At 45.7% G+C, this 21,955-nt stretch overlaps 1 protein-coding gene and 1 pseudogene across 1 annotated transcript; both read right to left on the bottom strand.

The window, feature by feature from the left end:
- Positions 1–9,370: 9,370 nt before the first annotated feature.
- Positions 9,371–10,806, bottom strand: LOC136528887 (B-box zinc finger protein 32-like). The gene has a single exon (XM_066521882.1). The coding sequence runs from the start codon at positions 10,486–10,488 to the stop codon at positions 9,775–9,777; it is 714 nt and encodes a 237-aa protein (XP_066377979.1). The 5' UTR covers positions 10,489–10,806; the 3' UTR covers positions 9,371–9,774.
- Positions 10,807–11,455: 649 nt separating this feature from the next.
- LOC136526378 (phospholipase A1 PLIP1, chloroplastic-like) lies at positions 11,456–12,732 on the bottom strand (annotated as a pseudogene).
- Between the last annotated feature and the right edge of the window lie 9,223 nt (positions 12,733–21,955).

Genomic DNA, 21,955 nt, shown 5'->3' with positions numbered 1-21,955 from the left:
ATCGACGTGGGAGCTGATACGTACCTATATTTTGAAATTTTCTTTAGAAATCTATATGGCTTATATTAAAGAACGGAGGGAGTACTCTACAACATCTTTTTTTTCCGATAACAGACTGCTTGGTCCAGCTTGTATTGAAAGCCGACAACATCTTTTTATTTTAGTTAGGGTGGCATGGTAAATTTCATCTTTTTTTCGATAAAAGACTGCTTGGTCCAGCAGTCCAGCTTGTATTGAAAGCCGACAACATCTTTTTATTTTAGTTAGGGTGGCATGGTAAATTTCATATTAGTGCCGCTGTGCAAAGTGTGAACCTTTTCAGTTTACAAAGATGGGACTTAAAACTAACCGATTATGGAGGAGGGTGACATATAACAACAGTTGCTGGGCACGCCTTTAACATCATTAGGACCAAACTAGAGAAGCGAATTGTCTCGTCTCCAGAATTCAGCATTTTAACATCATATCCTTACATTGTGTCTTTCATATAATGCCTTATTTGATAAGACTTATCTTTGAAGGCTTCTCCGAAATAGCCAGAGCCATTTTAAAGAAGCCACAATTTTATATAATTCGTTTGATAAGACTTTTCCGCATAAGTCGAAGCTAGAGCAGAGAAGCCATACCAAACGGGGACTGGTTGGGTCTTAGTGTTTGAAATTTCGACATTAGTGTCTGGCCAACCGTTAATAGCCCAACAGAAATTATAGAGATGTCCACAAAGGCGTGCGCGTTCGTGTTGTCGTCCCGATGCGCGTTTTTCACGAGCTATAGGACACACCGGCGGTACCAGCCTGGCCGCACGGTTCCATCGGTGATGACACGACCCCGGCGCATAGCTACCCACCGGGCCCCGGAGACCGTGGCCTGACACGACTCCGGCGGAGAGCTATCCGCCGACCCCGGAGACCGTGGCTGCAGGCCGGGATCGGATTGGAGAGCACCGCCACCGCCACTCAACAGGCACGCCAAACACCCTGACATGCACGCCTCGTATGCGTAAGCTCGTCAGTCCCCCAAGAGCTCACTGAACACTGAACCACGACTGTTTTTACTCGAGCTAGCATATACATTGTGATTCAGCTTTTTGTAAAAGAGATTAAACAACTATAACATTGTGATCCATTCTTCAGTCATCAAAATTCATGCAGCGAAGGTGACAAAACTGTAAACACACATACCCACACCCAGTTTTACACCCACATAATAACAAAAATCTATCGGCGATTCATGGTTGCATGATACAACACAGCCTTGGGTCCTTCCAAACACGACAACCTTTCTGTTTACTTGGGTCCTTCCAAACACGAAAACCTTTCTGTTTACATCTCACCGAGTAGTAGTTCTCCAGCAGCATCGAGTATTTTACTCTTCTTTTCTTTTGCTTTTGCTATGGCTTTTGTTTTTAAAATGCTTTTCCTTTCTTTTGTTTACACACGAAGACACTGAAACTCGTATGACGTATGTTGGGTGTTGGAAGGAGCATTTTTATGTGTCATCAAGATGCCATGTATAGACACGGATTTAATAACTTCATCCGAGAAAAATTGACCCATTGTATCGACGCCGATCTGTGACAGCAGGAGTTCCCTATTTGGAAAAAAAAAAACTTCCTCATCTAGTCTGTGGCCTGCTATAAAAAGCGAGCAAAAGACCTCACAGGAATACGATAGAAATTAAGAAATATTGTTACCTCTTAGACTTAAATGATACCTTCACATGCACAACTCACATCTGAGGATGGGTGCACAATTTTCAGCGTTTCTGATTGCTGTCACCTAGACGATTCTTCAGCTGCAAAGATAAAAAGTCAATTAAACCGGTTTCTGTTAGGACTAATCTTGTCATATAAGGCATATTAGTGTTAATCATAAAGTATAGGCATTTCTAGATGAGAGAGTACATAAGTCAGTAGCATTAGTGGTAATTGAAGTCTAACACCGCAGGAAGCAAGCTGCTGGGGTGAAAATGGAGCAAAATTGTTTTTTTACTTGTAGCTATAACAATAGGTTGCTTAGCTAGCAAGTAGGGGAATGTGAACTGTGCTCTATTAGATCGGTTCGTGTAGCAACCGACCTGAAAACCCTATAAAAGGGGCAACAACCCTCCTGTGTAGAAGTGAGTTTGAATTAGAGGAGATAGCTTTGGTTTGGTTGTGAAGATGTAGTGTGTATGTGTGATAGGAGAGCATAGTTGTGAAGATCAAGCAAGGTGTGAAAGCTTGTAGTGTGAAGCTATAAGATCAACATAGTGCAAGCTGGTCATGTATAGAACCACCCCCACCCTTTCCTTTTCGGTTGGGGTGGGTGGGTTTGGTGGTGTTTTCTTTGGCTAGCTAGGTTTCTTTCTAAATCCAGCTCGTCTTGTATTCTTCTATCTTAATGAAATGACAAGCAGATCTCCTGCGTCGTTTGAGAAAAAATATAGTGCAAGCTTGTGTCTGTAGGAAACAAAGAGATTTTGTTTCCAACAGTTTCAAAGAGAATCCATGGCAAAATCTAAAGTGTATTCAGGGTCCTAATAGGTAGGACTGATGAGCACATGAAGCCCAGGGCTACAAAGATCAGGCAACCTCACATAAGGCCCTATACTTCAGTTTCTTTTTCCTTACAGGGGACACGGTCACACGGAGTTCAATTTCTCTTCACGTAGATAGTCATTGAACTCCTTCATGATGAGCACTTAAAACTGAAATAAATGCTTACTCCTAGATATCACTTTCATGCAACTGATTGAACTTCAGTCACTGCACAAGAACAGATAATTCCTGGACTGCAGCCTTTTCTTTTTCTTTTTCTTATGAAAATATGTTGAGCTCAGGTAAGTGGTTAAGACCATCAAAACACACATAGAAGCACAGGATTAGATGATGATACATATTTGACCAGCCAGGATTGAATGGTGTCAGATTATTTGCCTCTGTGGACATATGATCATCTGGTTGGTTTAAACCACTTTCGAATTTTAATTTTGTCATATGGCACTACTTAAAGAGAAAATTTAGACAGCTTCATTTAAAAACTTAGTGTAAACAAATATTTTTAGATGCGAATTTTGATTTGTTACATGGCATTACTAAAGAGAAAATTTAGACATAAAAAATATCCAAACTTCACTAGTGTAAAAAAAAATCTAGAGTAACTAGATTTAAGTGATACTAATGTCTGTGATAAGAAAAGGCTTCTATACAATATTCTTTGAAGTTTTACCAACCAATGGTCACGGTCCTCATATGTTATGAGGTATCACAAAAAAGAAACATTTCCATAAATAGGAAGCGTTCAATTTTTATTGCAGAAAGCACATCACATTAGTTTATCAGGTCAAAAATAGGAAGAAAAATGTAGTCAGTTCCCTGTTTGTCATGTTCAAATGCTGGGCCAAAGCGCTAGCTTGCATGTGATGCAAAGAAAGTGCCAATCATAACCATTTCCAATATCACAATGAACATACCTTATTTATGTACTTCAGTTGCTCGCGAACTTCAGCGGTCTCCAATTCCTACAATGGAAAAGATAATCGAGAAATCAGTTTCTCAAAAAAAAAGTAGTTTTAGTTACTTAGAGCGTCTTTGGCACGCCTCCGCCTCGCAGGGCTCCGGCTCCATATGGACTGTGCGCTACTGTGCTGGCATGAAAAGGGCTCCGGCTCCTCCGGTATTTTGCCTAGGAGCAGCAGAGCTGTGTTTCCTGGCTCCCCCGGCTCCGCGCTACAGTGACAGAGCCGGAGCCGGGGAGAGCTGGGCCAAACATGCCCTTAATATGATACAAACAATGCAAGGTGGCAATGATGGTGTTATCACTTCTTCCATAGATTCAAGAGTTATTTTAATTTTTCAAATAGGTGTCGTGGAAATACAATTGCACTTGCACATGAATAAAACGTCCAAAGATCCAAAGAAGGGATACCAACAGTGAAAATAACAAAAAAGACATAACCAACCACACAAGGTACCATCAGTCATGAATAGCTTGCCCTAATCCTAATGCAGTTTGATGATCACATAAGACAAACAGCTCTTTCTCACAAGTCCGCATAAAAAATACAACCAAATCAAACGAAAGTATTAACAGAATGTACCTGCGAACAGCACAATCAGCATGGAAAGGATCCCAAACAACTGAACACGAACAGTCCCAGTCGCTTGATTGAACAACAAACAATGGTGCCCTGCAAAAGGTCCATGCAGTAAAAAAGGCATATAAACATATTAATGCTATATGTTAACACAAACATATAGATATGAGAAAAACTGCAATTTGGAATGGAGTATTTACCTCCGCCATTTGCCACAAACAACTCCTGTGTCTAGAACTTCCCGGCACTGGATCCAGTTACCGATAGTGGTTTTCTTATCCTAACTGTTCCAAGCACTGAAAATGCAACATAGAGGGTCAGGAAGGGTGCCTGATAATAAGCATTAAGGATTTTTTTTTTGTCAATTATCATTTATCAGGTTCAAAGTGGACTGACACATACACCCAGCATTGTCGTTTTACTAGGATCAAGTTCAGTGGGCTCAGCAAACTGATCTTCTCTACTGCACAAAGAATGTGGCATTAACATTAGAGACTGTATTTGATAATATCAAAGTTGAGAACACACCGCTATTGTGGTGATTTTGCATCCAGTTACGACGCCACCAACCAGGGTTCAAGACCCTCTAGAAAAAAGGAACTCGCTGAGTTATGTTGCTTTCGACGTGTTCCTGGGCGGTCCAGCCCTGTGGTCCCTTTTCTCGACCCTGTGTTGAGATCTTTTTTCTTAAGGCAAAACCACAGGGAAGGTCTGTCCCCAAGGGGTTGATTTTTTTTTCATAATACCAAGTTGCAACAAAGAATATGCATGTAAACAGGATGAATAAAGGATCATCTTTGTAAAAAATAGTATCCTGCAAATACGGGCGGGAAATCCTCCATCTCGTTTCCGGTCCCAGTCCTGGTCAATCCAACCCCGTTACTGTTTTTTTCCCATAAATATGGAAACGGTCGGGACAATAGCAATAAACGGTATAAGACAGTACAAGATTTATCCCATCTATTAAACTGGTCAAATTTAGTCCTCTAGCTGGTTCCGAAGGTGGTTTTCTATATTTCAAAAATAATAAAAAATTGGTTTAATCTCTAAAAGTTCATAACTAATTTACTTTAAATAAAAAAATAAAACAATTACCAATTTTTTTCTAAAAATATTATCTATCTATCGGTAATCTACTTAGAGTTGTTCTATTCCGATTGTTTTATTGTTCATAGTCGTGCTCATTATTTATTTAAAGACATGTTTGGGACTACTCTACAAACTCCGCCATGGAGCAGCTCCATAAAAAACTAAAGTTTCTGGAGCAGGGGCTCCACTCCACATTTTCCAGCTCCGCTCCACGTTTTTTAGCCAAACAGATTCAGCGCCATACAACTCTGCTCCAAGAAAAAAGGTGAAGTTGTGAGAGCACCTAAAGTGGTGCTCCACAAACTCTAGGTTTTTGGTGGAGCTACTCCACAGTGGAGTTCATGGAACAGAGTTCGTGGAGCAGTCCCAGATGCTGTCACAACTCCATCTTTTTCATGGAGTGGAGCGGGGCTGAAAAACATGGAGAAGAGTAGTCCCAAACAGGCCCTAAATTATCATTTGCGTTGTATCACACCTGAAGATAGACCAAGAGGATCTAACATACTATGAGTAGTTCCTCTATTACATTGCATTATACCTTCTAAAATTTGTACTGAAATATAAAGCACTCTATATGGTGCCCATGCTCAAATTTGGCAAAGTTTGTTACACATAATTTGAGGATAAACCCCTTAATTGGGTTCAATCCATGGGTACATGCGTCATTTGAGTATTCCCTTAAGTTGTCTTAAATTTTTTGAAATGCATTATATTACACGACAGAGGGAGTACATAGAAAGATGTAGAAGACGACACCAACCTCACAAATGTCATGCTCCACCATATGTATAGATCCTATTTAGGCATTTCATGGCTAGTGCTTTACTTTTATGTTGATTGCCTGACTAAGTTATAGGTTTCAAAAAAGGTAGTGCCTTAAACATCATGCAATCAACATAAAGTAAACAGGCGTGAGTAATGGCAATGAAACACTAAGAATATGAATAAACAAGATCCAAATAGCTCCAAGTAGAGTACCAACAAATAGATCCGTGTTGTGCTCTGGAGATGAGATATATCCAGTGGTTGTGAAGTTTGTCGTACTACCATCTCTCATATTTCCATTTGTCAGAAGGTGATCACATTCCTCATCCATCTTCCTTCGTTTATTCAGATAGAAACCATCTTCTGAAGCAGGAATTGAACAAATACTCTCGACGGGCATCAAACTCGAGTTCAAGGACGAATCAACAATTTTAATCACAGAAGATCTGAATTCCTTCTTCCAACATAGGACAGGTTCTATATAGCTTTCATCTGAGCATCTACTAGATTTTAAAGCCATGTCTTCAGTTGAGAACAACTGTGACTGCTCCCACCAAAAACTGAACTATGACAGCTCCTAACAAAAATCGTAGGCACAATAGGTAGCTTGCCTTGGCCAAGGGTAGATATCAGATAACTATAACTGAAGCAGGTACAGTGCTGTATTATTAAGACAAAAAAAAAATCAAAACTTTAAAACAAGCAGTAGGCTAGTAGCCAATGATATATGTGGCTTAGAAAGGATTTGTATGTAAGATCTGAGACAAACAAATCAAAAGGAAATTGTATAGAATATTTAGTCTGACATTCATTAACTGTGTACACTTCACGAAGTGTCATCTGAATAAGGTCTCGGATATATCAAATCAGACCCCAATTGAGGTACAATAGGTGCTCAGTATGACCAAAACTGAAAAAAGATGGTGAATTGTTTCATTTGATAGATTGAACAAATATAGTGCCCATTTTATACCCATAGGTAGGGATGTAAACGGATCGGATATGGACGAATATCGTTGATATTACATTTGTTTTCATATTTCTATTTGAAATCGGATTCGAATACGGATAGTATCATATATGTCGGATCAAATACGAATGGATATTGACATTAGAAATATGAGATTTGAGTATCGAATGTTAAATATACAGACTCGGATACGGACAGATCTGGACCACTAAACGAATTCGATTTCGGATAAGGTCGAGAAATATCCGTATCATTTTCACCCCTAGGCCATAGAGCACGCCTATGAGGCTGTCCTTCTGCCCCCAGCTCGTCCCCGACTGAACAACATAAAACACTTGCAATATGAAAAAAAATAATTAAATGCAATATACTTCTGAAAACAGATGAAGCATTTGGAATATGCATTTGCAACATGTGTGTGGAACACATGAAACATCCAAAAAATAACACTTGCAACTTGCAACATGAAACCACTTACTGCAACATAAGGCTGAAACAACTGAAACATTTTAGAACATACTGTTGCAGCATATGTGTGAAACATATGCAACATCTAAATAAAAAACGATTGCAACATATATCTGTAAATAGATGAAATATTTTGAACAAACGCTTGCAACATGCATCTGAAATACCTGCGACATATGCAGCATCCTCCCATCTACTTTGCAACATCAAAATAAAACAATTGCAACATATATCTGAAACGTCTGAAATAATTGAAATATACATATGCAACATAGAGGAGAGGAAGTCCGGGGCCGGTCGATTCTATCCGCCATGGTGAGAGCCAGCAGTGAGCGGCGGCACGCGAGCACCACTGTCACCGGCAACGAGCTTGGCTCGGCCGGGCGGGCGCACTAGCACTAGCGGTGCACGCCCACGCCCACCACTGGCACCGATCTTGGCTCGGCCGAGCAGGCGGCGCGCGTGATGGGAAGGGGCGAGAAGCGCTTCTGACGGGGTCGAGCGAGCGGCGCCGGATGGAGGGCGCGACAGCAGCGAGGCAGAATGGCATCCGCATTAGGGACATGACGGACGGAGTGGCAGTCACAAGGCAATGTGGTGGAAAGGAGGAAGCAGAAGGGATAAAAAGGTTTTTTTTCTTTTTTTAGAATAGTTGTGGGCGAGGGTGAGTGAATAAGCGATCGTTGGGCTGCGTCGTGGCCCACCATCGGCACCGTCCGGGCGGACGGATGCCCTATATCTAGCATTACCGAAAAAATATTCTCAAACCCTCTCATCATGGGGACTAGGGGGACACGAGTGGGCGTGCGATGAGCCGATGACCCCTGCCTTGCTGGTGCGCACCGAGGTCGCAGCACGCTTCCTTTTTGCTATATTTTATCATATTTATGTATAGTTTTATTTGTGTTATTAAGTCACTAATATATATACTAATAATTATATTAATTTTTATAAGTTTTCTTTATCTATGTGTACTATATACTTATTATATTTTAACGGGTTTGTCATGTACAATGTGATGCTAACATATATGTTTTTGTCTCAAAGTATATGGACAAACTAAAAGGTGTGTCCATAGCAGTCATCAATTTACAGTTGTGCTCGATTAAATGTCCAAAACCCAAAGTTGTGCTCGATTAAAGGTCCAAAACCCACCACGTCCCTGCCAACTTCCTACATGGTCGTGCTAGTTAAAGTTGTAAAAAAAGCTCTCTCTCTCTCTCTCTCTCTCTCTCTCTCTCTCTCTCTCCCTTTTAGCCCTGGGTCGACCGTGAGGCAGATACGAACCGACAAAGGACAGTGGAGAGAGTGGAGGGGGAGGTAGATGTTTTTCTATATATTTCACCTGGCCTCATCCACGTGACATAACCACGTAGGTATATAGAGATAGAGGTGATGTGAGGAGATTTAGAGTTTCAGATCTCTACTCGGACGCAATATTAGTTGAAAGACCTAAATAGTCATCCTTTTTAGTCGAAGGACTTAGGTGAGAATCCACGGTAGATTGAGCCATCGAGGAACTAGATGATCACGTTTTTAGTTATTCAAGTGAGAACCCATGATGTATTTTAGTAAAAAAAAAAAGTAAGCATTTTGTGCTAACCAAATTATACCATTTTCAAAGTTGCAAAATAAAAAGATAGATCTACCACATCTAATAGATTAGACATGCATCAATTAGATCTAAAAGCTGTATCTAAAATTTCCTATTTATTCTACTATATTAGATTTAAAATTAAATGGATATTATATTAATTATTACTTGTAGTCTAACAGATCTAATTGCAATCATTTGGAAGTACGACAGTGGACACAATCGGCAACACGCGCGAGGCTGCATTGGACTTGGGACTGTTGGACTGCCGTGCCTTCAGGTGTCGTTTTTGCACCTGATATCGTGTTGATGCTTTTCAAATTGCACGGACTTTGTACACAAGAATGCACTACTACCGTGTAAGACTTTGTACTACTACTGTATAAGACTTTGTTGTATGTACGAGAAAAAAAGAAACTTGAATCACAGAGTTGCTGAAAAATATCAGCCGGTTCGGTTGGGGATAAAACGATCTGATTGCTTTGGTGTGAAAGAAAAATACTGTCGCGAATCATCGCAGTTTCACGAACACTGTAGGTACCCAAGTACCGCACTCGGAGCCACCATTGGCTCACAAGTCTAATCAAATACTACTGACCTACATTAAGACCCCACTTTATGTATGCTCTCCTCTCTCCCCTATTCCATTCCATTCCTAACCACAAGTTTTCTCAGTTTGCTTGGATCTTGGGCAAACGAAATCGAACAAACAAGGTCCACAAATCACGAAGTCTGTTCCTCCCATCAGCCATGCTTCTCGTCGTGTTGTTTCTTCAGCAAGCACAACAAAAGATGCGATGAGTGAAGAAGATCAAGAACGTGCCGGGCTGGACTTGGGCCCGGCCCATGCGCACTCGTCCCAACCCTCCACGGCGTCCGTGGCGGCCCTCCTCCGCCTACGCGTGCGTGCGCGTTCGAGTGCGCGCTCCAGGGACGTGGTGACCGCCACCACGAGCCTCGACGGCACGTGCGCGCACGCCTCCAGCCGCCGCAGCGCCTCGCCGTGGCCCCCGACGCCGATCCCACCGCCGCGCCCCGCCACCTCTCGCCACAGCGCGGCGGCCATAGCGACGCGCGGCGGGACACGCGCGGAGGCGAGGTCGTGGGCGCACGCCCGGAGCTCCCGCGCGGCCGCCGCGGCGCGCCGGCGAGCCGCCGCCGACCCCGCCGCGAGGCCCAAAGTCCGCTTGGTCCACACCTCGAGCACTGCCTCGGCGCGCCGCGCGCACGGGGGGTGCCTCGGGCTCGGGCTCCCGCTCCCGGCCGGCGCGCGCCTCCTCCTCCGCCGCGGTGGCGCCGCTGACGACGACGCGGAGTCGTACTCGTCCTCCTCGTCCGGCGCCCCCGCGGCGGCCGCGAGGTCCAGGAGGCGCGTGCGGCGGTGCCGCGACGCGAGGAAGTTGGCGCCGTGCACCTTGGCGTCGCAGGCAGCGCAGAGGAAGGCCGCGTCCGCCGCGCAGTGCACGGCCGCCGGCGCGCCGCAGAGCTCGCAGCAGCACCCCACACCGCCGTGGTGGTGACCCATCCCCGCGCTTGTAACTACGTAGCTAGCTCCTCCTCGCTCCGGCTGTGTTTTGGGTCCTGCACCGACGACTCGAGGGAGCTACCGCGCTCGCCTCTCGTGCTGCGCTGCTGTCCGTTGTGACTTGTGAGCTTGGTGGTGATCGAGCGATGGTGGAACGGAAGCGATTAACGAGAGCTCAGCGTGGCGCGTATTTAAGGAGGCCGGGAGCGGGAGCGGGACGAGCGGTGCCGGGGGTGGCTGGCCGCTCGCAAGTCGCAGCTGTGTGTGACGTCGTTGGGTGCCGCCTTCCACGTGCAGTCGGGAGATGGCACGCGAGCAGAGGGCGACGCGGGGGCGGGGCCCGTCCCTCTCGCGACGACGACGTGGAGGCAAGCGGGGACGCTCGCGGGCTCGCGGCTCGCGCCCACAAGAACACACAGGCAGCCTACTCTGTCGTCTCTCCTCCAGTCCTCCTACCTCCTCCCCTAACCTGTGGGCCGTGGACCTGCGGTGTGATGGTCGCCCGTCCGACGCCGCCCGCGCGACACCTGGGCTCGCGCGTAGCGCCGGGATTTCCTTTCGCACCCTGCGTTTCTTTCATCACAACAACGCACAAGTGGTTATAGTTAACCGAGAAGGGAATGATTGGAGTTAACCTTTTTTTAGCAAAAGTTAATTATGACCACAATCCCCATGGGACATGGCCACATGGGCCATGGCATTGACCGCTCGCTCGCTGGGCTATGTAGCGTGGCGCTTCTCGCTCTCTCCGTCTAAAAAAGAACATAATTGTGGAACAGTATGTTTTAAAAAGTATAAATATCTATAATATCAAATAAATATAACTGAATTAATTACGAAATGTATATTCATAATAGCCCCGTTCACGTGTCCTTAAACCCGACTTGATCCGCTTCTTTTTTTCATCCAGAACAGTATTTTTCTCTCACAAATTCCTCCAGTATTTCTCCAAACCATCCAAATTCCGTCAGAATTCCTCCAAGTAAACAGGCCCAATAAATTGATTTGGAGCCATAAATATGAATACTATTTTTAAAAATTTGGTCAAAACGTGAACAATATAAACTGGCACTCATGCCATCCTTAATACTTATAGAGATCGCTTATGCTAAAATTTAGCTTATACTGATGTTTATGCTGAAATATCGTGAGAAATAAATACTACTCTATAACCTCAAAGTAGTGCTAAATAAGCGCTAACGAACAGAGTGGTAGGTACCTAGAGTGACTCGTCCACAGAACCTCGTCGCGCTCAAAACTAATCGCGTGCGGGCCACTGGTTTTTGCCACATATTTTATTCTTTCACCCGACCGAAGGCAGAGAGCGGATCATCAGCCTTTCGGCGTTCCTCTTTCCTTCCTTGTCGCCTGTAGTTAAATAGACCGACGGTCGTAGCTCTATACCATATACCACTTAGGTCTATAAACTCTTAAAATTAAAATATAACTTCTTAAACTTGTTAAGTCATGCACCGTAGGTCCATACCCCTTTATGTGGGTGCTGACTAGGATAAAATTTATAAAAACACCTCTAGCAATGCCCAGCTTATCCTCGGAGTCCAGCCGGAACAACGACGTGCCCTCGGGGAGGAACGGGTGCCGTGGCGACAAGCCGCTGTCGGGCTGCAGGATGTACGTCGCGCCCATGGGCGTGTACAGCACCTTGTGCGTGTTGAGGCACGGGTGAGTGTGAACTGCGGAGCACGCCATTGAGGCGCAGCGCGATGGCGTGGCCCGGTTAGCGGCACGAGAAGGCCCTGTGCACGTCGCGGTGCATGGCCACGGACCGAACGTGCGCCTCGCGACGCCCAGACGCGGCTCCCGCCGGAGAACATGGAGGGCGCCCCGAACGTGACCATCAGGTGTAGCGCGTCGGCTGTCACCACGCCGCGCGCCAGCAGCATCAGGCTGACGAGCACCGCAAGGCTGCCGCCGAGCGAGTGGTCCGTGAGCCTCGATCTCCGGCATCACCTGCTCGTAGATGCCCTTGGCCGCCTTGTAGATATGCCCAATGCACCAGCACCCCCCCGTGCCCTCGAACTCGGTGGGCTCGAACAGGAGGTTGCCCTACGACGATGCCAGCGAGTTGGAGCCTTGGATGCCGAGGCACCGGGTCCGCGCGTCCGCCTCGTCACAGAAGAACCACTCGCATAGCGACGACAATGGCGACCGTAGGTAGCGGGCCGCCTCCTACCGCGCCTCGTCCTTGGCGGCCACCACCGCCGTCACCGTCAAGGCGGCCATGTCCGTGGCCACGCCCGAGTTGTACAGCCTACCCTGACACGCCTACTGCGGCGGCGGCCGCACGCCGAACGAGAGTAGGCCCCGTGCGCGTAGACGTAGGATGCGACCGACGCCGCCACCTCGTAGGATAGGTGCGACCGGATGGGCCGGCGCGGCTGTGGGCCGGAGGCCACCTCGTACGCCGGCGCGGTGCACGGCCACGTGGAGTCCGCGTCCAGCTTGGCGCGTATGATGCTGGCCTTCGCCTTCTCCAGAGACTGGTCATTCATCTACTAAAACTAACAGGTTTTCCATCATGAAAAATTTTCACTCGAATAATGAGCATCGAATAACGTCCCTGGTCGCCTAGACCTGCGGCTGGACGTCCAACCAGCGCCTCTGAGTCTCCCTGCTCGAGAGTCCAGCAACCGGAGTCGCGCTGGCTGCCGCCAGGAGATCCTCGAGGCTGCACGCGTTCAACCTTAGCTACTGGGCGTGAGGGACGCCGACAGACCGCCTGGTGATGAGTTGCACGGCGCTGTACAAGGATTGCCTCCGCTCCGCGGCATATGCGCTGCCAGGGTGACCAACATGCCGGCATACGACGACCGCGTGGCTGACGCTGTGAGCGCCCTGCGTGTGTTCGTGGAGAAGTGCCAGAGCCCCTTCGACGCGCAGGAGATCACGTCACAGCTGGAGCAGGTGAACCGGGAGTCCAGGACTCGGAGGATAAGCTGGGCATTGCTGGAGGTGTTTTTCATAAATTTTTATCCTAGTCAGCAGCCACATGAAGGGGGTATGGACCTGCAGTGCACGACTTAACAAGTAAAGGGAGTTAGATTTCGATTTTGAGAGTTCGTGGACCTAAGTGGTACAGAGCTATAAGTTTAAGTGGTACAGAGCTACAATTTTTATCCTAGTCTGAAATGGCTGAATCCATATGCTAAAAGATGACTAAAAGATAAAAAGGAGAGGAGACAAAAGGAGAGTAAAACCACTTTTAGACCCTTTTAGCCCACTTTAAGAGGCAAATGAGGCTAAAAATTAGTTTTCTTTTAGTCCACCTGCTTGAATCCTTAAAAACTAAAAGAGCTAAAAGTAGATAAAAAATAAAGGAATAAAGTTTAGCCCACGAGATCAAAACATTGGTCTGAAAATTCTGAATTCTCTCGCTAGCTTTCGTGCCTGCCATGGGGATGAAATGGAATCCGGCCCTTGGTTGTTCGTTTGCCCGATTGCGTGCACGTGGTCCCATCCTCGCTGTTAACAAAGCGGTGGGCGGTGGTAGTTGGGACGCTAGATCGCCTGCCTCTGGTTACGTTGCAGCAACGGAACGCTGCTGCTGCCTCTGCCGTCTGCCTCTGCCTGGGAAAATATCCGACCACCAGGTTGGCTGACGGACACGGTGCCGCGCCCGAGTCCAGGAGACTTAACGTCCGTTCCCGTGACCTTAAATCCGACTTAGTCTGTTTTTTTTTTATTCGAAACAATATTTTTTTCTCACAAATTCCTTCAGCATTCTTTTAAACCATCCAAATTTTTCCAGAATTCCTCCAAGCGAACAGGCCCTTAGGCCTTATAAACGTAGGATGTAAAGTTTGGGTGTGTCGCATCTGCTGTCATATGGAGTGTTATATTGGGGTTCGAATACTTAATAAAAAATAAATTACAGAATCCGTCAATAATCCGTGAGACGAATTTATTAAGACTAATTAACCCGTCAGTAATATACGTGCTACTGTAGCACCACATTGTCAAATCATGAACTAATTAGGCTTAAAAGATTCATCTCGTAAATTAGTTGTAAATTATGCAATTAGTTATTTGTTTAGTCTATATTTAATACTTAACCTTCTATTGAATATGAAGTAAATTTTGTTGAGGAACTCAACCGTGCCTGATTCTGATTTCCGGGCTAGGCACGTTCCCGCGCGTAACGTACGTACGTGTCGACCGGCGCCCGGCCGGGCAGGTCAAGTCCGCACCGCACAGCAACTCAACTCGTGGCTCTCCGGCTCTCCGCCCACTAATGACGTGCCGGTGGTAACGGTTCGCATGAAACACAGCCCACATCCACATCCACATCCCAAGCTGTGTGATCCACGGGCGCCAGGCAAGGCCCTGCGTATAAGAATATAGATGGATTCTCTGATTCTGGACCATTACTTTTTTTATAATGGTATTTCTCCTGATGGTTGCTTTAATGTGTCTCGTACTCTCGTGAGTTCGTCACCTCTTGATTTATGTTTTCTCGAACCTTCTACTTATTTCGGCGACTGTTACGCGAACCCAACCCAATAGAAAGATCGGCCCGGCCGACGTGGCGGCACCTCGTCGGCGGATCAGATTTGGCCGAGGGAGAACGACCGGAAATGCCCCGGGACGTGCGGTTGGTCCAGAAGCGGGCGGGGGCAGAACGGGGAGCCCAGAAGCGACGGCGACGGCGACGGCGACAGCGACCAAGCCGAGCCCCCACTCGCGTCTCCAGCCACGAGTTTTCTGAGGTCGCCGCGCCATGCCAGCGCGACGTGACGCTGGCTCGTGAGGACTCTGTACCGCGCCACGTCTTCGGCCGGTGCACCTGCACTCCGGTCCGAGTCCGACGCATTTTGGCCGTGGCAAGAATCAGAAGCGTCCAGAGACGAAAAGGTTGGTGCACTTGGTTCTATCAGCAAATATGCGTCCTTAATGAAACGTAGGAGTACGCACAAGAGAGGCCGCGGACGCCTCAGCTAGTAGCTCTAACCTAGTACTACCTCGCAGGCACACAAAGCATACAGTTCAGCTTTAGCATCTGCCATTACGGGTTGACGGAGCACAAGGCTTACTTAACCCATCCAGATCGCCCTTCACGGGACCAGATCAACGGCTGCCACACAAACCATCTGAATGTATGGGATGATACCATCAGATGTAGTATGGTCTACTAATTGATACGTGTTGCATCTTAGCCCACTTGATGGAGTCATGTATAATGCCTTTCGATCAGTCAGGGAGAGCCACAAGAACGGGGCCTGAAATGCTCTTTCGCAGAATGCAGCCGCGCGCTGGTGTGCAGTTACCGGACGAAACTGACGATACATGCATCGCATCGATGGCCAGTGAGAAAGAGTCGAGAAGGTGCCGGCATGGATAGCGAATGAGACGGCGTCGCTGGCGAGAATGCGTTCGGTGCGCTGTGTACCAAACCACTCTTTTAACTGAGGTACAAGTTAAAGAATGTTAAATACTTTCTCTGTTCTAGTTATAAGTCATTCTAGATAAATGGTAAAAACTATCAGCTTGTTCGCCTTTATTAAAGCAACAGCCAAAAAAGAGAACCTGTCTAGTAGCTATCCCAGCCATGGTTTAAGGCTTTAAGCATCTGTCTTGTCTTGCCTCAGAAAAATGTGCAACTTGTGCCAACCACATGGCATGATCGCCAACCCCTGCTCCAAACCACTAAACCAACGTCGCAGTTCTCAGACCTATGTGTCCACGAGGCACTGCATAGTGCATACTACAAGCATCTTGTGGCTGGGGCTGGGGCTGGGGCTGGGGCTGGGCAGATGCGAACTCGTCGCTGTCCTGACGGAGTTCGCAGCTCTAATGATGGTAAACTTTGATGCTGTTGAAATTGAATTGGGCCTAGACCAATTTTAGAATTGGTCCAGCCAGTTTTAACCCAATTCAAGAGAAACTCTATGATATAAAATTATACCACATCGGTTTTCAACGAGATAAGACTATTCCTACTCCATATAAAATATGGGGTACACATCCAATTAAGATATCCAACTACACAATCGGTCATTTATCAATCTACCTACTATTTTTTACTTCTTATCTCTTCCAACACCTTGCCGTCCTACGTGCCTCTCGATGGGTTTGTGGACGTTTTAGATGTCATTGCAGATTTTAGGGCACCCCCGTCGTACGTCTCTCCAACGAGTCTTCCCGGAAGGCGTTTGTGGATGTATCGGCCGAAAAACGAGCGTCAATTGGCTCCGGCAACCTGTTGGTCAGCCTCGCCGATTAGACCTCCTCCGCTGTGTGTTAATCGACCTTATCGTTTAGACCTCCCTCCGCTATGTGTTTTAGCCGTTTGCAATCATCTAGCCCTTACCGGTAGCCGTTTTCAACATATGCATACTGGTTTGGAGTTTTATAAAAACAAAAATTACAGCTGATAGGCCTCGTTTAGACCTACCTCCGCTATGCGTTTTGGTCGTTTGCAGCCCAGAAGATCTAGTCCTCGCTTCTTACCGGCATGTGACCCGAATTGGCATCCACAGATACATACTGTTTCAAAGTTTTGCGAAAACAAAAATCAGTATTTGCGAAAACAAAAATCAGTAATAATCGTGTGGTTTCCCCAAATGGAGGAAAAGTAGATATGAATCAAGTCGCCAAACTACACTGTAAGCAAGGTGCAAAACACACCTATAAACGGACAACTCACGCGAGGAGGAATCGACAGAGACCGCAACATCCACCGGAGACCATGAAAGGCTACCGTCAACCTCAACCACATGATGCCATGAAAGAATCGACAGACCGGGAAGCAGAAGTAGCCGGTCCATACAAACCAAAGACTCAAGTCTCAGACGCAACCAACATCTACGGTCTACTTCAAGACGTAATAATCATATAAACCATAATATTCTTGGAAACTTGCTGAGGAATTAAACTCATGAGTCACGATGCGTACCTGATTGTGTCAGCAAGAACATATGCGGCGAAGGAGATCTGGAGCAGCCACAGCTTTACTGGTGGAGCTGGAAAATTGAACGTCTTCATGAGTCACGATGCATAATTTTATATATCTTGATACGTACTATGCACTATGAACAAAATTCACACTACATTTGTTTTTCAGCATTGCCGGAATAGATCCACAGATAAACATCAGCAGGCAAGAATTGGAAGGAGAACAAAAGGTGTACCAAGTACAGAAAGCTTCCGCTCTGTGCGAGGTCTAGAGAATGGTGTTAGTGGCAAGCCTTACCCGCCTGTTCAATACGAGGAGTCCACGACTCGAACTCAGGACCTTCCGGTCACAGGCGGTAAGACTCTACCGCTTACACCAGGCCCGCCCGTCAAGAATTGGAAGGAGAACGCCATTGAGTTTTACAACAGTAACCAAATCATCTCTATTCTCTTCACGCAGTAAAAGGCTCAACGGCTTTTCTTTGACTGCTGAGTGATCCATTCAGCATGATAAACAGGAGAATAAGTAAATGACTAACTTTAGAGTGACCAATTTAACGAATTCCTGACTATTAGTTACAAGAATTCAGGGTCTTGCTATATATAACATCATGTCTGCAAAAAATTACATGGATTTGATCATCAACAACCAGGTGCACAAATGGCTGCACCTCCACTCTCCAGCCATGTGTAAATGATGTTAGGTTGATCTCCGCCAACTTGGCCCAACGGCCAATTGGGCCCTTGATCCACGCCTTGATCGGGGGTGCCCAACCGTTCCATGGTTGGTGGGCCCCCGTCGCACAACGCCATAAAAAGGGAGATGGGGGGCCAGGGCACAAGGCACGAGATTCACCTGCGCCGCCACAACCCCACCTACATCCTAACCCTAAGCCGATCTAGAGAGAAGGCGCTGCCAGCGACGGGAAGCACCGCCACCGGCCACTGCCGCCTCTACACCGTCGCCTCTGCACCGCCTCTCTACGATTGCGCCTCCACCGCGTCACCGACACCGACGCGATGGCCAGCTCGTCTTCCTCGAAGGCGGCCGATGGTTTGCTACCCCGCATCCCTCTCTCTCTCTCTTTGTTTCCTCACACTAAATCATGTTCTAGGGTTTACTCCATATCCTAAATGTCAGTTTGACCCACTAGATCTATGGCTAGTGGATCCTGTTAATCTATCAATGGTATCGGAGCCAGGTTGCTAGGCGTAGATCTAGCTTTTGGGGTAGATCAGAACAAGAAATTTAGAAGGAGGTGATTCAAATCAGATCGAACTCCAACCCTAAATCTAACCCTCACCATAACCCTAGAAGAATGGACGGAGAGGGGAGGGATCTACCCGGTTTTCTCGCCGCCATCACCACCGCCGTCGCGCGGGAAGAAGCCCCGCCACCGCCTCGCCGGCACGCGAGGAGATAGTCGAGCCGCGCTCATCGCCGTGCGCGCGAGCCTCGACCAAGGGCACCATCACAGGACCGCTCGACGGCGGCGCGCTCACCCACTAGGGAGCACGCGCTCCGGCGAGGGGACCCGCGGCGGCGCCGCACTTCTTCTCCGGCGTCTGCTGCACTGAGGGTTGATAAAGGAGAAAGGGGGAGGAGCTAGGGTTTAGGGCAAGCCCCACCGCAGCGCGTGTGGGGGACTAGGGCACCGTCGCCCAGACTGCTCGACGTCGGCGTACTCAGCCCAGGGAGAGAGCGCGCGCCGGTGATTCGACCGGCGGTGGCGCTGCTCCACTGCTCTTTCCTTTCCGTGTGTGGTGAAGAGAGAGAAGGCAGGGGAAGAAATGAAACTAGGGTTTTGGGTGACCGGCGCGGCCGGGGGTTTTTATTCCGCCGAGATCGTCGTCCGACCGTCCGATCGCGATGAACGGCTCCGGGTGCTCGGGCTAGATTCGGCCCAGGTGGGCGAGGGAAATCTCGGCCCAAGCCTAGGTTGCGGCCTAGGCGCGGGGGAGGGCGGCGCAAGCGGCCGATGCAGGCCGGATTTCACTGTTGGGCCACGATAGCGCGCAGCGCGCGAGTGTGTTTCGGCCCAAAATGCACAGTAAAGTTTATGAATTGTTTTATCATTTTCAGAAGCAAATTTTTTATTATTTTTGTCTAGTTTAAATCTCTGTCAAAATTTGAACCAACGGGATAATTTTTTCAGAGAGTAGATGAGTACAGCAAAATGCTTCTGAAAAGTAGATAAAATATTTTTCATGTTTCCGCTGCAAAATTTAATGTTTATTATCTTCTAATTAAATTCGAACCAACCGAAGAATTTAATTTGAAGAGCAGTTATATTTATTCAGTAAATTATGATTATGTTTATCCTCTAATTAAATTAGAATCAACGGAAAAATTTAAATTAGAGGAGTAGTCCAATTTTTTTAAGTTAAATTATGATATTGTTATTTTCTGACCAACGTCGATGATAACAATATTGTAAGTTGATTAATGAGTTTTCCATGCATTAATTCTAATTCTGTCCAACTGTGATATAGAATTAATGTAGAAGAATATTGTGTTTATGATATTGCTATTTTTCTGATGAAAGTTGATGATAGCAACATTGATGATAGCAATATTATATTTTTTTATTTATGAGTTTGAAGTTTAAATCTCTGATAAATTTTACACCAACATGGTTAATTTTTCAGAGAGTAGATAAGGACCAAGAAATGCTTCTGAACTAATAGAATGTATTTTATTCTCATGTTTTCACTGCAATGATGTTGATTATCTTCTAATTAAATTCGACCCAACGGAGGAATTTAATTTTGAAGAGTAGTTATATGTCTTTTAAGTTAATTTATGAGTTTTATACATTAATTTTATTTTCTGCCCAACGGTGATGTAGAATTGATGCAGAAGCATCTTGTAAGTTTTATTTTTTAATCGACGAGATCACTCGGCTGTATGTCAACGGGCTGCAATGCTAGGGTAGGTGAATGAAAAGGCTTGAGTCAAGCCAGTTTAGGACAGTTTTTTATTAGTTTACTCATTTTCTGATTAAATTAGAACCAATGGGCAGATTTAATTGGAAAATAAAGTATAAGTGAATGTTTTAGTCATCATGACTAAATTTTTCGTTACCGTAATTTGTATATAAATTTATCCCGCATAGGGAGAAGTTTGGCATAGTACTTATGCTAGTCAATCCTGCATGACGGGAGAAGTTTTGTGATGACTCATATGTTTTTTATCCCGCATAGCGAGAGAAGTTTGGGTAGCTCTTATGCTAGGCACAATAGAAATGCACCGTCATGGTCAATACTAATCTAAGGACAAGAAAAAGATGTAAGCGTGACATATAAAAGTACAGTTAATAAAAGACCTCGTCGAATTCTTGAAGTGGAATGAGAAAAGTGTACTCCTATACGGATCAAGAAATAACTTTATTTGCATGGCATAATTATATGAATGAAGTAAGTCATAAGTGTCTCCTCGTTCATAGTTTTCTGAATAGTTCTCGAAATTATGACATCATAGTTCATGCCATATTTCGAATGGGAGAATTGTGAGATGAATTAAGAGTAAGAATTAAGATCAATTAAAAAACTACTCTTCATTAAGAGTAAGATAAAGATTTTGATAAATGTGACCGTCGGTCATAACAATGATACCCCTAAGCAGAAAAACAGCTAAATTCCTGTATTTTTTAAAGTTCTAAGAGAAAGATAGCGTAGTCACCCTCAAAGATATTAAAGCGGTGGTTAAAGCGTCATATAAGGTTTTAACAGATTGAATCCAAATAAGAAATTGGAAGATACACTATCTTTATAAAAGATGGGACGATCTGGGGGAGCACGGTATGTAGAGACCTATGACTTGAAGAGAAGCGGGACTGCGTGCCCACTTCAGTGATTCAAAACAATGAATTTCTCGAAACCTGTTGATGTTGTACGACTTATACAACACCTGTTGTTGGCTCTTCGAAGAAGATAAATAATGTAAACAATGATCTTGTGATACAGGAGCCTATAGAATCAATTGCCTCTTAGCAATGAAGAGCAACAACAGCCCCATATGAAAGTGCCAGTAGCTGAGGCCCCAGAAGGTTTCAAAGAATTAGTAAACCAGTTTTCTGATGACTATGAAGTCTATGTTAGTGAAGAAATTCAAATGGAGGGTGATCCCACCTTATTTGAAGAAGTCATAAGAAGCGTTTACTCGTTTAAATGGCAAAAAGCTATGGAAGTTGAAATGAATTCAATGAATACCAACTATGTTTGGGACTTAGAAGAAATTCCTAATGGAGCCAAAACAGTAGGCTGTGAAAGGGTCTACAAGACAAAATGTGACTCCAAAGAAAATGTGAAAAGATATAAAGCATAACTTGTAGCAAAAGGCTTTACGCAAAGAGAATGAATAGATTACGATGAGAGTTTTCTCTCCGGTCTCATGCAAGAATTCTTTTAGAACCATAATGGTGTTATTGGCACATTATGATTTAGAGTTACATCAGATGGATGTAAAGACGGCATTCCTCAACGGGAATTTATATGAAAACGTTTACATGGCATAACCCAAAGATTTTGTTGTGGAAGAAAAAGAACGTATGGG

The sequence above is a fragment of the Miscanthus floridulus genome, chromosome 19 (assembly GCF_019320115.1).
Source record: "Miscanthus floridulus cultivar M001 chromosome 19, ASM1932011v1, whole genome shotgun sequence".
Taxonomy (NCBI): Eukaryota; Viridiplantae; Streptophyta; class Magnoliopsida; order Poales; family Poaceae; genus Miscanthus; species Miscanthus floridulus.
Note: the sequence above shows the minus strand (reverse complement) of the source record. Positions and strands in the feature narration are given on the sequence as shown.

Coding starts and splice junctions, on each gene's coding strand:
- LOC136528887 (XM_066521882.1), bottom strand. CDS start 10,488: ATGGGTCACCACCACGGCGGTGTGGGGTGCTGCTGCGAGCTCTGCGGC.